This window comes from Pararge aegeria, chromosome 4 (assembly GCF_905163445.1).
Source record: "Pararge aegeria chromosome 4, ilParAegt1.1, whole genome shotgun sequence".
Lineage (NCBI taxonomy): Eukaryota > Metazoa > Arthropoda > Insecta > Lepidoptera > Nymphalidae > Pararge > Pararge aegeria.
Window position 1 is genome coordinate 2,497,565 of NC_053183.1, and position 15,497 is coordinate 2,513,061.

Here is a 15,497-nt window from a genome sequence, read left to right on the forward strand (position 1 = left end):
GAAGGATAAAAAAGAGTCCTTCAGGTTGCCATCTCCATGCCAAATTTGGCCAGATTGGTTTAACTGTAAAACCGTGCATTATATTTTTAATTTCAAGTTCTAAGTAACCCTAGTACATTTTCGGGATATAAAAAATCATATGTCCATCTCAGTTCAGGTTGCCATCTCTATGCTGAATTTGGTCAAGATTGGTTTAACTGTGAAGTAAAAAAAAAATCGGGATATAAATACACACGTTCATCTCTAGGATCTACGTGCTCCTTCCTACATACATATATGTGCCAAATTTCATCTAGATGGGGTGAAGTAGCTGAGCCTAACGAAGGTAACCAATCCATAAATAAACAAACAAACCAATACGTTAAAATTACCATTTATTAAACTATAAAGATCAGACATTTCATTTCCAACCTCTGCGAGTATGATACAGTGTGTTGACGGCCGATTGGCGCAGTTTGCAGCGACCCTGCTTTCTGAGTCCAAGGCCGTGGGGTCGATTCCCACTACTGGAAAATGTTTGTGTGATTAGCATGAATGTCTTTCAGTGTCTGGGTGTTTATATGTATATTCTAAGTATTTATGTTTATTATTTATAAAAAATATTCATCAGTCATCTTAGTACCCATAACACAAGCTACGCTTAAATTGGGGCTAGATGGCGATTGGCGATGTGTGTATTGTCGTAGTGTGTTACAGTAGTTTTATAAAGTGGGTAAATAATTGAACTTTTCATAACTATAAATTCATATCCTCCTGATGTTTTATTAAATTGATCAGGATTTTTACAAATGCGCTAATGATTATTATTTATATGATTATTATATTTGATTTACAACTAATGTTCATGATATGGAGACTTCATACTGTAGAAGCTAGTTTGAATTGTTTTTTTTAAATGGAGAGATTTTGGTGAACCAAATAAAAAAAAAACTCTATGCCAAGAAAATTGATTGTTTGCTAAAGAAGAAACAAACAAACACTTTCATATTTATAATATTAGTGAGAATAATAATTTCACTATACTTCAAAATTTTCAATATTTTAGCTTTACTAAATTCAATCCGCAATATGAAGATTTTGGATTAGATTGATTGCATAAACTTACAGGGTTAAAGTATTTTTTTCTAACATATAAATAAATAAACTACGACAATACACACATCGCCATCTAGCCCCAAAGAAAGCGTAGCTTGTGTTATGGGTACTAATGGGTACTACTGATGAATATTTGTATGAATTATATACATTAATTCTTATACATCCAGAAACTGCAAAACATACATGTTCATCACACATACATTTTCCAGTTGTGGGAATCGAATCCACGGGCTGGGACTCGGAATTCAAGGTCGCTGCCCACTGCACCAATCGGCCGTCAAAAAAACAACGCAGAAAGCAATAAAAATACTACTTGTGTTATTAATCGGTCGATTATAATGCCTGTACCTTTCACTTTTAAGGAATATACACAGGCAACCGCTATAAATAAAATCATTTAAAACCATATCTCTATAAAGCATAGATAAATATAAAGCGGTGATGGTCCGTATAACTCACCATATCGGAGAGATTGTCGTTCTGATCCTCGGTTTCAAGTTCGAGGCTGGAAGTGACACTGTGGTTGGAAGCCGCTTCTGATACCGCTTCCAAGTTGTCCGAAGTATTCCCGAGGGATACTTCGTCGTGCGACACCGAGAACCTAATTTTAAGTTTTCAGTAGTAGTAGCTCTCTGTGACAGAGCTCGTCCGGGGAAGTACTATGTTTCAGTAATTTTACAAAGTGGGAGGTAAACAATTAAAGTTTTGATAACTATAAATTCATATTGGCCAACTAGTTTAAAAATTTCATTCGAATTTAAATTCAAAAATATTGAATCATGTTGACCAGGCAATTAGGAAGAGTTCATACTCGTACATATATGTTCACATAATTGTAAAACGATGGTTAAACCTAAAGCTACTTGGCTTCCAAACGCGCCCTGGTCTAAGTAGAGCCCAAAACAAACTAGGCCGGTTAATTTTTTTGCTATCACCATCACATATCACAGTAAATTATTATTAAGCTATGTAGTTCGAGCAATTCACATTTACAATTATCGTTTAAGTAATCCTTAATATTGTTATAGGATTTTTCTGTAAGCTTACGTTTTATATAAACTTTGAACTTATTGAGAGACATCTCAAGGATTTCATCTGGTAATTTGTTATAAAATGATATACCCTTAAATGAATTACTAATTTTATGCAGATAACTTATAATAATTCTTTAAATTCCGCTTGTCTGTTCTTGTCATCCTCCCGACTAAGACGTACCGTGGTAGAGGTTTGGGTGTTTTATAACTGCCATAATCCTTAACAGATTAGCCCGCTACCATCACTTAACAGCAGGTGAGATAGCGGTCAAGAGCCTAACTTGTAGTGTAATACAAAAATACATACCTGGTACGCTTCTGAACGGGTGCAGTGACGCCGGTGGGAGGTAAGTTACCTACATCGCCTTCCGTCTCAACTTCACCCTCGCCGCCACCGTAGTAGCACTCGAGAACCTTTGACTCGGGAACTAGACCTGTGCAAACACATTTCATCATCATCGGTCATCACTTAATTTGCTATACTCCGCGCAAAGCAGGAGAATCCGTATGGTGTAATTAATAATTTCTTAATCAACAGATCTTGAGCAATGTCTAAGTAACAAATTAAAATGTTACTAGGTAGTGGCTAAGAAGAAGAAGAAACACTTTATTGCACGTATAACATACAGGAAAATAAACAGTAAAGAGTATACAGTACACAATGTAGACATGCAAAGGCGGCCTTATTGCTGCAAGCAATCTCTTACAGGCAACCTTTGTAGATCCAAATGGGTAATCTACAATAACATATTTGTTTTTATTATTTAATAATTTTTGCTTATTGTTTTTATTTGGGTTAGTTTATTATTATTGTAATTTTTTTTAATTTAAATCTTCATTTTGGTTAGCTACATATATATTTTTTTTCGAAATTAAAATATCCATTTGATTACGAAAAAAAAATGTTTATATTCGTTGAACAAGATTTTTTTTGTTTTTATAGCCCTCAATTGAATGAAGTTGAATTATTTTTATAGCCCCGGGTAGACGAATTGGGCAACTGTAATGTCTTCACAGGGGTGTGTTTTTTCTAAATAAATTTAATTATAAATCTTATTTTAAGGCTGTAACATAAACTTGACTTTGTTTTAATGATGAATTATTCAGATCATTGTTTCATCATAATAAATATACTACGACAACACACACATCGCCACCTAGCCCCAAAGTAAGCGTAGCTTGTGTTATTGTGTTATGTTAAGTATGTACTAACCGACATAGCCGTGTTCGTCGACGTTGATCAGCTTGATGACGAGTACCTCGGGCTCCAGGTCTCGCTCCGACACCCTCTCATCCGAAGAAGTGGAGCGAGGCACGCGGGCCCGACCCACCTTGCCCAGGATACCGCGCTTGCTGTGACCGTTCTCGGACATTGTCTCTTTGATGTCTGTAGGCGAGGTTCTGTCAAAAATAGGTAGATTAATATAATAAAATTGGTTGTCTGTAAAGTCGGCTTACTGACGATAGTTGAACGTGACAACGTCGTAAGAAAATACTGATGGAATGGTTGCATTTTTCCAAAAGAAAATTTTAATTTTATTTGTTTGTTAGATATTATCGTTGCTATAAACAATTGACACCACATTCACTTTTCACTGCACTTCATCCTTGCCGAAAACATGTAAATGTATTATTGTATAAAAGCTGTCCACGCGCCGCATCGCTCATTCAAGTAGGAGAGAGACAGATGTCGAACGCGGAGGCCGACTGTGCCTCTTTGTCGCTCGTTCCACCCTCTCGCTTGAAGTGCAAGCCTTGAATGGAACGCCTCAGAGTGAGGTACCACCGTATACGACATGTTTTTTCGTGCGTGCAGCCGGCTCCATCGAATTATAAGACGTTGTCACGTCAAAAAGGTCACATAAATAAAATTCATTTATTTCTTTAATGTAGGTAGTTCAAATATAAAATTTGTAGTAGGTGACGATAATGGTCGACTTATAACAAGGCATACGGATCAAATATGACCGCGAGCACGATGGTCTGGTGTTGCTTGTCCAACGGAAAATGACAAGGTTGAGCGTGAGGATGCAATTTTGGAACCAACCTCGGAGATAGCAGAGTCGGAGATGACGGCATCTAATGTAGCACATGAGTGCGATAAGGACAGGAATACCGAAACAGAATCGTCGTTAGTAAGGCAGACGTCCAAAACTACAACAAGCATGTCATCTCCGCCACGAGCGGCCGAGGTCACAGATAATCTTCCCAAACGAGAACGTAAAAAGGTTGAACGTTTTGGTTACACGTACAATTGTTACGCAGTCAATGAGTTATACGGGCGATCGACAATAAAGGATTGACGCAATAAGGTGCATGGTGTTTTATTCATGCTTGAGAGATATTAAAATTTCAAGTAGGCCCAAGTACTTTTGAAACGTCAGGTCTGTCTGTTTGTAGTGACTCTACCACCGGTTCGAAAGGCAGATTCTACCGCGAAGAAGCCGACAAGAAACTCAGCAGTTACTCTTTTCCAACATCAACAATTTTCATTTTAACATTCATTTTTCTATCTTGTGAGAGATGAAAGCGGAGGCGGATGTTTCCGAGCAACCCTCTCATTAAGAAATTCATCAATTGTATAAATGGATTGTTTGATGTTTGTTACTTGAACGCAATGATCTCAGGACCTACTGGTCTTTAATACAGACTTTCAGTGTTGGATAGCCCATTTATCGAGGAAGGCTTATCTCATTATCACGCTATGACCAATAGGAGTATTGCACCAATGAAGTGGGGTTTTTTTCCTCTTGAGAGCATCCGCTGTGTGAGGTAAGTATACGGTAAAATTTCGATAAAATCATGAATGACAAAGTTTTTCCCCTTTAAAAGTTCTAAAAAAACACCGCGACAGCATATAAATTTTTTTTTATATACCTAGACAAAACACACATCGCCACCTAGCCCCAAAAATTACAATTTAATTACATTACATTGTGAATGAACAAATATACATTATTGTACACTACAGATTAAATCATCTGTAGTCTATATATATAAATGGCAAAGGTGGGTGACTGACTGGCTGACTGACGGTTTAATGGGGGATGAAAATTTGTGTAAAATCGTCATTTATCAATTTATTTTTCAAGTTACATCCGTGAAACTTTGATTTTAGGTTTTCGATTAAAAATAAAGAAATACGTGTTTCAAAAATTTAAAAAATTCGTTAAAACTAAAAGTAGTTAAAATTTACCAAATCAAAAATGGTACTTGACGTGAGCGTAGCCGCGGGCAAAAGCTGGTGTACAACAAAAGTGTATTTATTCATTCACATAGTTATAACTTTATTGTGAAATCACCCTTGTGGGGTTTCCTAAAAGAGTAGAGTTCTGCAAAACGAAGTATGCTATAGACTACAAATAGTGGAAAGTAAAGTAGAAATTCTAGTGTAGAGTAAAATGAAGTAATTTACTTACTTAAGCGCAGTAAAATCCGGCATCTTCCGTAATAAGTCGTGCAGACGTGCTCGGTAGTTAGGTTCTGTATTCGCCACCAGAGCAGCTAACCGAGTCCCCCCACCTCCTTCGGTTTCCGCCAGAACGTTCGCAGACTCGTTGCTGTACCAATATAATATTAGTTTTAACATCATCATATCCACTGATAGACGTCCACTGCTGGCCTTAGGTCTTTTGTAGGGAGTTCCAAATACCACGGTTTTGTGCCGCTTGGATCCAGCGGCTACTTGGGACGCGCTTAATGTCGTCTGTCCACCTCGTTGGGGGTCGACCAACGCTGCGCCTACCAGTGCGGGGCTGCCATTCCAGCACCTTGGGATTCCAACGTCCATCCATTCTCCGAACTTAGGTGCTTATGTTGTTTTATGCGATGGTATTATGCGATGTGCTTAGTAGCGATAAGGCCACCAAATTGTACTCTCTTGCTCTGTGTTTATCTCTGTAACTACGTTAACTACTTTTTTTTTGGTGTACAATTGAATCAAAAAAAAAAAAAGTGTATTCATTAATTCATTCATTCATTCCCATATCCAATACATAGGAAGTTTTAAGCATGTGATATAAGGTTTTCTCAGACTAACCGGTTGCAGTTTTGTTGCACAAGTCACGTATGAAATTAGTAGACATAAATTAATAATAATAAATAAATAAATATATATACTAGGACAATACACACATCGCCATCTATCTAGTCCCAAAGTAAGCGTAGCCTGTGTTATGAGTACTAAGTTAACTGATGAATGAATAACTAGCTGTCCCGGCGAACTTCTTACCGCGGATTTTTTTTTTTGATGAATGTTATATTTTAATACTTATCATCCTATTCCGGTCTAAGAGGAATCCAAAATGACAAATATCATAAAAATTGGTCCAGCCGTTCTTGAGTTATAAGTAGTGTATAACACGACTTTCTTTTATATATATAGATATACATAAATACTTATAATATATAGGATAAACACCCAGACACTCAAAAACATTCATGCTCATCACACAAATATTGTTTAGTTGTAGGAATCGAAACTAAGGCCTAGGACTCAGAAAGCAGGGTCGCTGCACACTGCACCAATCGGCCGTCAACAACATACGTCAAGACATATTTGTACAATCGTAAATACTGGATTTCGTTGGTAGATTTTAGAATTGATAATGCGATATTTTAAACACCAACCTAAACACAGATTCGTCGGAGTTTTGTACGGGGCCGTTCGCGTTATCTTCGCTGCCATTCTGCGTGTTGTTATTGAGCTTGGATGAGATTCTTCGCAGGAATGTTATCTGAAGCAAAAATAATGGTGGCACCTGAAGTGTTGGTACAAATTTTAAAGGACGTGGCGACTCTTAACTCTTCTTATACAACGTGTAACGGAATTACGAAATACTGTTCAAGGTTGCATAAGTATATTTCATAAGAAATCACCTTGTAAATATATTAAATCAAAAGAAGCATATTTTTTTTTCCATACAAACGAATTCAAAATATTCTAAGTGTTTACATATGACAACCCTATTGAAGATATAAGACCGACACATGCATAGTACCTACGCTACGCGACGCGTACCCGATAAAGCGACAGGAGTCACTTGATTTTACTTTTTCAAGGTACTTTAGGGCTGTATCTGATTTTTTCAGTAAAAACTATTGCAATGGTTTCCTCAAAAACTACTAGCGTTTCAGTTTCACAGATAAGTCTAAGAGGCAGTAAATAATGTACCTCTAAAGCCTCCGAAGTATTATTTCGGTTTTCATTTACACGTTGTATAGCAGCAGTCTATGTTTTATAAACTATATCTAGGCAATATTTAAAATGTTTTGGCTAACTAAATAAATAATTAAAATAATAACAACAACACACACACATAAACCCATCGCCACCTAGCCCCAAAGTAAGCTTAGCTTGTGTTATGGGTACTAAGATGACTGATGAATATTTTTATGAATAACTAGCATACCCAGCCCGCTTCGCCGGGCTAGATTTTGCTTTATTTTATTAAAAGCTGTATTTGACAGTTCAAAAATAGGATTGCTCCGTTCGTCACCAAACTTTACAGGATTACTCACCAGGTCAATCCAGAGATTCCCTGATTCATTGAAATCGGTCCAGCCGTTTCGGAGCCTATACGGAACATACCCACACACTTTCTCTTTTATATATATAGATATACATAAATACTCATAGTTTACATATAAACACCGAGACACTGAAAAACATTCATGTTGGTCACACAAACATTTTCCAGTCGTGATAATCGAACCCACGGCCTTGGATGCGCCAATCGGCCGTCAATTTATTGACGCGATGATAGCCTAGTGGGTAAGGCTATGGCTTTCCTTCCGTGGAGATCTAGCCTTATCCCCGGCACGCTCCTCTAACTTTTTGATAATAATAACTATAAAGTTGCACACTGTTTATAGTGCACTGGAGCTTTATTTTCATGGTAAATCTTTTTCTAGTACACTTCTCCCCACTATGTACGAGTCCTGTGCAGTGAACAACGCAACAGTTGTCAGAGTGCCGGCGTTCTGTCCGGTCGGTCCTGAGGAGCGCATCACAGGGCGGCGCCGGGCGAACGTGTCTCCTGCTACCCCAACTACCAGTGACCAACCCCGCAAACTTCATGTACACTACTCACCAGGAGATGTGCGTCGTGTGCGGTGAACAGCACCGGAAAAGTAACGGCGTCTGTCCTGTGGGGCGTGTCAGAGGGCGGCGCCGGGAGAGGCGGGGCGAACTCGACCCCTGCTACTTCACCAGCGACTTAACGCTCAAGCTTAATGTACACTACTCACCAGTAGGTGTGCGTCGTGTGCGGTGAACAGCACCGGACGTCAAAGTAACGGCGTCTGTCCTGTGAGGCGTGTCAGAGGGCGGCGCCGGGGGAGTCGGGGCGAACTCTTCCCCTGCTATTTCACTAGCGACTTAACGCTCAAGCTTAATGTACACTACTCACCAGTAGGTGTGCGTCGTGTGCGGTGAACAGCACCGGACGTCAAAGTAACGGCGTCTGTCCTGTGGGGCGTGTCAGAGGGCGGCGCCGGGGGAGTCGGGGTGAACTCTTCCCCTGCTATTTCACTAGCGACTTAACGCTCAAGCTTAATGTACACTACTCACCAGTAGATGTGCGTCGTGTGCGGTGAACAGCGCAACAGTTGTCAGCGGGACGGCGTCTGTCCTGAGGGGCGCATCAGAGGGCGGCGCCGGGGGAGGCGGGGCGAACGCATCCCCTGCTACCCCCTCCACCAGCGACCAAACGCACGAGCGTTCAAACTTCATGTACAGGTCGCGAACTTTGGGCTCTACCTGTAACAAAGATTTTGAAGGAATCAGTTTGCCTCAACGTTCATACATATTAGGTTCTGGTTTAAAATATTGTTGCCTCGTTGGTTGGTTTTTTTAACTACGGATGGCGGATACGGATTTACGAGGGCTTGGGATGGCTAAACATGTTTTGGGGTTTTCTGTAAAATAAAAAAAGTCCTAACCCCGTGAATCGTGAAAGCCCGCCAAACCGCATTTGAGCAGCATGGAGGAAATTCGCTCAAAAGCAATATATTGCTGGACTTTGACGTGTCAAAACCTTGACAACTTGTAATGTACCCAACGTTATGCGAAACACGATAATGTTTATTCGATCTAGTCTAGGCGATCTTCTGAATTCTGTTTTAACCTTTTCCCTCATAATTGAAAAAAGGGAACATAACTTAGAAAAGTTGGAGGTGCGTGCTTGGATTCGAACTTTTCAGTTCGGTCCCCCGAAAGTGAAGTCGAGCTCCTACCCAATGCGCTATCACCGCTAAGCTAATATTAGTAACAAAATTCAAAATTCATTTATTTCAAGTAGGTCTAATAAAAGCACTTTTGAAACGTCAAGTCTGTCTGTGTGTAGGGACTCTACCAACGGTTCGGAAGGCAGATTCTACCGAGAAGAAGCCGGCAAGAAACTCAGCAGTTGCTCTTTTCCAATATCAACAATTTACATCTTACATCTTAACGTTCATTTTTCTATCTTGGGAGAGATGAAAGCGGAGCCGGATGCTTCCAAGCAACCTTGTCATTAAGAAATTCATCAATTGTATAGTACCCTTGCTGTAATAAATGTGTTTTAACATACTTTAAACTTATGCATTGGTAGGTCCAAAATAACCTTAGGAATCATATTATAAAAGCGTTTACTGCGTGACAGCCAAACTTACCTCCTGGTACCTGGCGAGGCAGAGCATCTGAATGATCTGCGCCACCTGGATGAGGTTACAGCGCGCGATGTAAGACACGGGCACCTCCACCACGCCGTGCGCCTCGGGGTTCACGATGGCGGGGCATATGAAGTGGTTCAGCACCAGGTCCGTGCATATCGCGTGGATCTCGCGGTCGGTGGTGCTGCAACGACATTCAAAGGGTCATACAACACGTAGCTGACGCTAGGTTACCCGTTAGCCTAACTTAGTTTTCATGGTAACATGGCAAATTAAAAAATGTTTCAATCACGTAGACCTTATCACAGGCACTTATGAATCGTTCATATATAGTATACTAGCCGTTTCCAGCCCGCTTCGCTGGGCGAATTGAAAAAGGAAATAAATTACATTTAATGTAATGTAAATTGTGTTTATTTTTTCATATTTTTATTATTCTCCTTTTTTTTATTTTTGTATGAACATAAATAGGCCCCGCGGATAGAACTGTAAGCATCGATATTGTTTAGACTTACTCAAATTCCAAATTCCATCGATTTAGCCTGTATCTTTCATCCAGGTGATTTTTCTCACTCATATTCATTGTAACTTTCAATGTGCAATCATTATAACATTTCCGTGCCTTTCTTCCAAAAATTAATAATAATTGACATGAAGAAAAAAATTTGAAATGAGCATTGAAAGTTTAAGTTAAAGTCATTGCAAGTCTCATATGTGAAGTTGAAATCTGTCTAGGTTCAAGTGCGACGAATTTTCTGTTAACTAAAATTTTCTCCGTGACATCAATTTTTTATAGAAAATTAATTGTGCATGTTTTTTTTGAATTCTATTGGAATAAGTAACTAAATTTCTTTTCCACATCTCATGTGCTTGGAAAATGCATTCATTTTAATCTGTTACATTTCCGCGATCCCGCAATAAAAGAATTCGTCGGTTATGTAGTCTGCAAAAGTAAATAAATGTAAAATTCTTAGTCCGTTGATTGGATAGCTACATGTAAAGTTAAGTTTTTGAAACCTCTCAATGACTTTTTCTCCGCTTCCAAAAAGACGATTGTTGTAAGGAAATACACGAATATCCCTACATACACGAAGATCCCCACCAAATTTGGAGTCTGTAGAAGTTACAGGTTAGAAATAAAAATTTTAGATTTTAACACCCACCCCCGCAATTCCTGTCGGAAGTAGACTTTATTGAAATCCATTTTGAGATGTTCTTTATGAAAGATTATTTTCTTCTATATAAAAGATTCCTACCATATTTAGAATTTTTAGAAGCTATATTTCGAAATTGAAATTTTTTATTGTTAACACCCACCCCCGCGAACCTTATTGGAGGTGATTCATTGTAAAATCCGCTCGAAGATCATTTTTATATTACATATAGAACACTCTCACTAAATTTGGAGTCTATAGGAGCTATCGCTTGGAAATTGAAAATTTTCATTGTTAACGCCCCCGCAATCTTCTTTGGGGTGGGATATCGTAAAATTTGTTCATAAATCATTTTTACATCACTTATAGAAAATTCCTACAAAATTTGGAGGTTGTAGGAGCTTTAGCTGGAAAATTAAAAATATTAATTGTTAATACCCACCCACGCAACCCCCTGTGGGGTGAGCTATCGTAAAATTCGTACATAGCCCATTTCTACACCTCTTACAGAAGATTCCTACCAAATTTGAAGTCGATAGGAGCTATAGTTTAAAAACGGGAATTGTTCATTGTTAACGCCCCCGCGATCCCCGTTGGGGAATGAATTTCTTAAAATCTATTCATAGCTGACCTCTACATAGCAAAAGTAATATTCCTACCAAGTTTCACGTTTCTAAGTCTTATGGTTCCCGAGATTTCGTGGTGAGTGACTATATAGATGAGAATTCTTCGATTATAATCGAAATTTTTAACTTTTTAGCGGGCTTTTTTAAAATTTTCTTACATACAAAACTTTCTCCTGACAATTCTGAAGATAAAAAAAAGCCCAATTGGTCCAGCCGTTCTCCACTACCGTGAGTAGATTCTTAGCTGAATGTAAAAAACCATAATCCGTTTAATACACTCTGTTGAAATCCATGAAAACAAAAGTATCAAGAGAAAATGCTTATCTTTTGTTTTTATTAGCGGGATAAATGTTCATAAAAGTAAAACAGCAATAAAATAATGAAGGAATGTTGGAATTCAAAAAATAGATAGCCATAAACCATCTAGGAAAAATTTCGCATCGAATGGTGGTAGTTTCATGTCGATACGATCAGTGGTTTAGGCGTGATTGAGCCTCAAACGAAGACCATTTTCATTATATATATATATATAGATATATATATATATATATATATAGATATATATCTATATATATATTATATATATCGTTAAGGTTACCTGGCAGAGATCACTTTTAGTGATAAAGTCGCCTTTTGCTTTTATTTTTTTTTAACTATATTTGTAATTTCTCCTTTACTACGCAATAAAGATGTTTAAATAAAATAAATATATATATATATTATGTGTATATAGTATATGTATGGTATACTACGACGATAAACAAATCGCCATCTTGCCCCAAAGTAAGCGTAAATTGTGATATATTTATATTATTCATAGACTGAATATGTTTATGAATAATATAAATAAATACTTATAATATACATATAAACACCCAGACACTGAAAAACTTTCAAGTTCATCACACAAACATTTTCCAGTCGTGGGAATTATACCCACGGCCTTGGACTCAGATAGCAGGGTCGCTGCCCACTTCGCAAATCGGCCGTCAAACATGTTCAAACATATTCGTACATTTAACATGTTAACACTAATGTTAGGTGATCGCGGTAACTGAATTCGTTAACTTAAAACTAACGCTAGGAGGGTTCCCAACGCGCCCTGATCTAACCACGCCCACAACAAACTTAACCAGGTAATTTTTTTTTGTTATCACCATCTCACAGTCGATTTAATGTTTAGCTATAAAATTACAGCAATTTATATATACATGTAATCCTTTATATTTTAATAGGATTTTTCCATAAGCTTACGTTTTATATATAAACTTTGAACTTATTGAGAGACATCTCTAGGAATTCATCTGGTAATTTGTTATAAAATTATATACAATTACCCTTAAATGAATGACTAATTGTATGCAGCCTTGTAAACTGCACTACAAGTTAATTTTTACTTCTAATATTAATATTGTTACAGTCCACTTTCTTTTTGAATTTTGTTGTATTTTTATGTACATAAATTAAATTCTCAAATATGTATTGATTATGCACCGACATTATTTTAGCTTCTTTAAATTTATCTCTTAAACAGTCTCTTGGGCCCGTTTTATATATTGCACGAACAGCCCTCTTCTGCAGTACAAAAATAGAATCAATATCAGCAGCATTACTCCGTAATATTATGCCGTAGGACATAATGCTGTGAAAGTAACTAAAATACACAAGCCTGGAAGTTTCTATATATATGTCTATCTTTTTTATGCTATAGAGCCCAGCCTATTCGATAAATTATTTATCATTTTGTCTGTCTTCAGGATGCTTCCTGTAGATATATATGATATAATACAATGAAGAATAAGCTTCACTGATAAGCAGGGGAATCTGTATGGAGCATTTTATAATTTCTTCATTCTTTATACTCCACGCCAAACAGATATTCCGAAGTGTACTCTCTGCGAACACTTCCGCCCCGACACCGGAGCATCCTCAGAGGAAGTTGACTTTACAATTAACATTTGCTAAGTAAGTAAGTATTGTATAACAATTTTTAACTTATGCATTCATCGACATCATTACCGACCCATTACATACATGCCACGGGTCTATTCTCAGAATGAATTGTATGAAGAAAGGCATGCAGGTTTTCTCACAATGTTTTCCTTTAACGTTAAAGCTATATAATATTACTGAAATTAAAAAAAAAAAAACTTATGCACAGGTCGGTCCAAAATTACCAAAGGAATCATAATATAAAAGCAAAAGTCTTTATAGATGCACAGTACCTGGAATGTTGTTTGAGGAGGTGCACAATCTGTTGGACGATCCAAGCGATGGTTGCGGGGAAGTTGGCCCAGTGCTCCTTCAGCGAGGAAGTGAACCGGCTCGTGAGGTTGTACAGTGACTGGACTGTCCACTTGCGGTATCGCCCCATCTTCGTCGTGTACTCGGTGCTATTGGGCTGGCCGAACTTCTTTAGACGATCCGGCGGTGAAAACCTGAGGGGAAAGAAATAGTATATACTAAATCCTATTTTAAATGCCAAAGAGTATAACGTGTGTCATTAAAGAATATATTTTTGGAGTCTGCCAAACCTTTTTAACATCGGTGCAGTTATATAGTCGAAATATAACGTAGGATAAAACAAATAAACAAATGCGCATGCCGTGCTTTGTGTTTTGCAGATAGGCATTAACAGATATACGAATATAGTGCGAAGGAGATAACACGTCACCGGACGCCTTTTATTAATCTATTCTTTAATGGCGCGGGACATATTTTGTTCCTACGTTATATTTCGGCTATACCACTTTACACGGATGTTGAAGAGTTTTGGCAGAATCCAAAGAAACATATTGCGTCTTGGAGACGGACGTATAATATCGTGATACTCCGAAAAGCGTAAACACCCGGAGACCGTTGCCTCAAGATTTAAAAAAAAAACCTTTATTACCAGCAAGTACCACCACTTGACAAAACTATGAGATAAGACTTAGCTCCGGAGCCTCGGGAAAATAAAGGTAATCTAAAACTGTGACGACTCTTCTCTTTTCCTTTTCCTTTGTTAATGCAACTGGCTTTTGTTGACGCGTATTTAACATAAGAAGAAGTAATTACTCTTGAACTTCTGCGTATATTTTTGCTAGGTACGAGTATAACACTTTTATATTTTCTAGCTTCAAGGGTAGTGGTCTTTTCGCGTACTAAGACTATAAAGCCAAAACACATTGAACTACTAAATGATTCATAATAGACTGTGTCTGTATACGTGCCCCAAAAGACAATAACCTTCGTCTACGAAAAAACAAATTATTCGTTGTCCATTCCTGTAACACTGTTGCACGAAACATGGCACCCATACCTTCATTCAATGCGCTATTGGACAGCAATACTCAATGGGATCTATTCCATGACGGGTGGACAGCATTGTTCCGTGAATTGTTGAGATACTCAAGAATATTGAATGACCTTTACTTCATAATTCGCAGAGTATCACTATATTACACTATATTAATATCATGTCTTTTATCATGTTTAATGTCCTCTTTAATTCATTTGTCTTATAGTTATCCATAAATTATGTAGTTATATTTTGTTAGTGTAACTGGCCCTGCCGTACTAACGAGATTTAAATAAATAAATGACAGAACTTTACCCATTTTTTTTTTTTTGTTAAATAGCACGAAAAGTTAAAAAGATATTCCCCAGCAGATAAAACGCATCCTTACAACCCTGAAAACTCACCTCTCAATAGCTTTATCGGGATCTATGTCAAGGAAAAACTCGTCCTCATTCAGAACTGCCATGACGGGAGCTTGTAACGCTGCTATAAGGAACTGCCGTGCTGGAGTGTGGCCATCTCGAAACACCGCGTACAGCGATGGCAGAGCGCATTTATTCGTTCGAATTAACCTGGTAACAACACTAATAATCAAACTCACGGTATTACTGTGGAAGTTAAGCTTAATTTGCTATACTCTGCGAAAAGTAGG

The 15,497-nt window shown here is 37.9% G+C and overlaps 1 protein-coding gene across 2 annotated transcripts in view; it reads right to left on the reverse strand.

Moving 5' to 3' along the window:
- Window positions 1-15,497, reverse strand: part of LOC120637688 (receptor-mediated endocytosis protein 6 homolog) — a 51,582-nt gene that overhangs the window by 29,192 nt on the left and 6,893 nt on the right. For both annotated transcript variants that reach the window (XM_039909637.1, XM_039909636.1), the window contains exons 3-11: window positions 15,250-15,417; window positions 13,791-14,003; window positions 9,786-9,969; window positions 8,704-8,892; window positions 6,762-6,868; window positions 5,552-5,692; window positions 3,346-3,533; window positions 2,440-2,566; window positions 1,558-1,699 (exon numbers count right to left, since the gene is read on the reverse strand). In XM_039909637.1, the coding sequence (XP_039765571.1) occupies window positions 1,558-1,699; window positions 2,440-2,566; window positions 3,346-3,533; window positions 5,552-5,692; window positions 6,762-6,868; window positions 8,704-8,892; window positions 9,786-9,969; window positions 13,791-14,003; window positions 15,250-15,417 (1,459 nt within the window). The remainder of the gene's footprint in view (window positions 1-1,557; window positions 1,700-2,439; window positions 2,567-3,345; window positions 3,534-5,551; window positions 5,693-6,761; window positions 6,869-8,703; window positions 8,893-9,785; window positions 9,970-13,790; window positions 14,004-15,249; window positions 15,418-15,497) is intronic.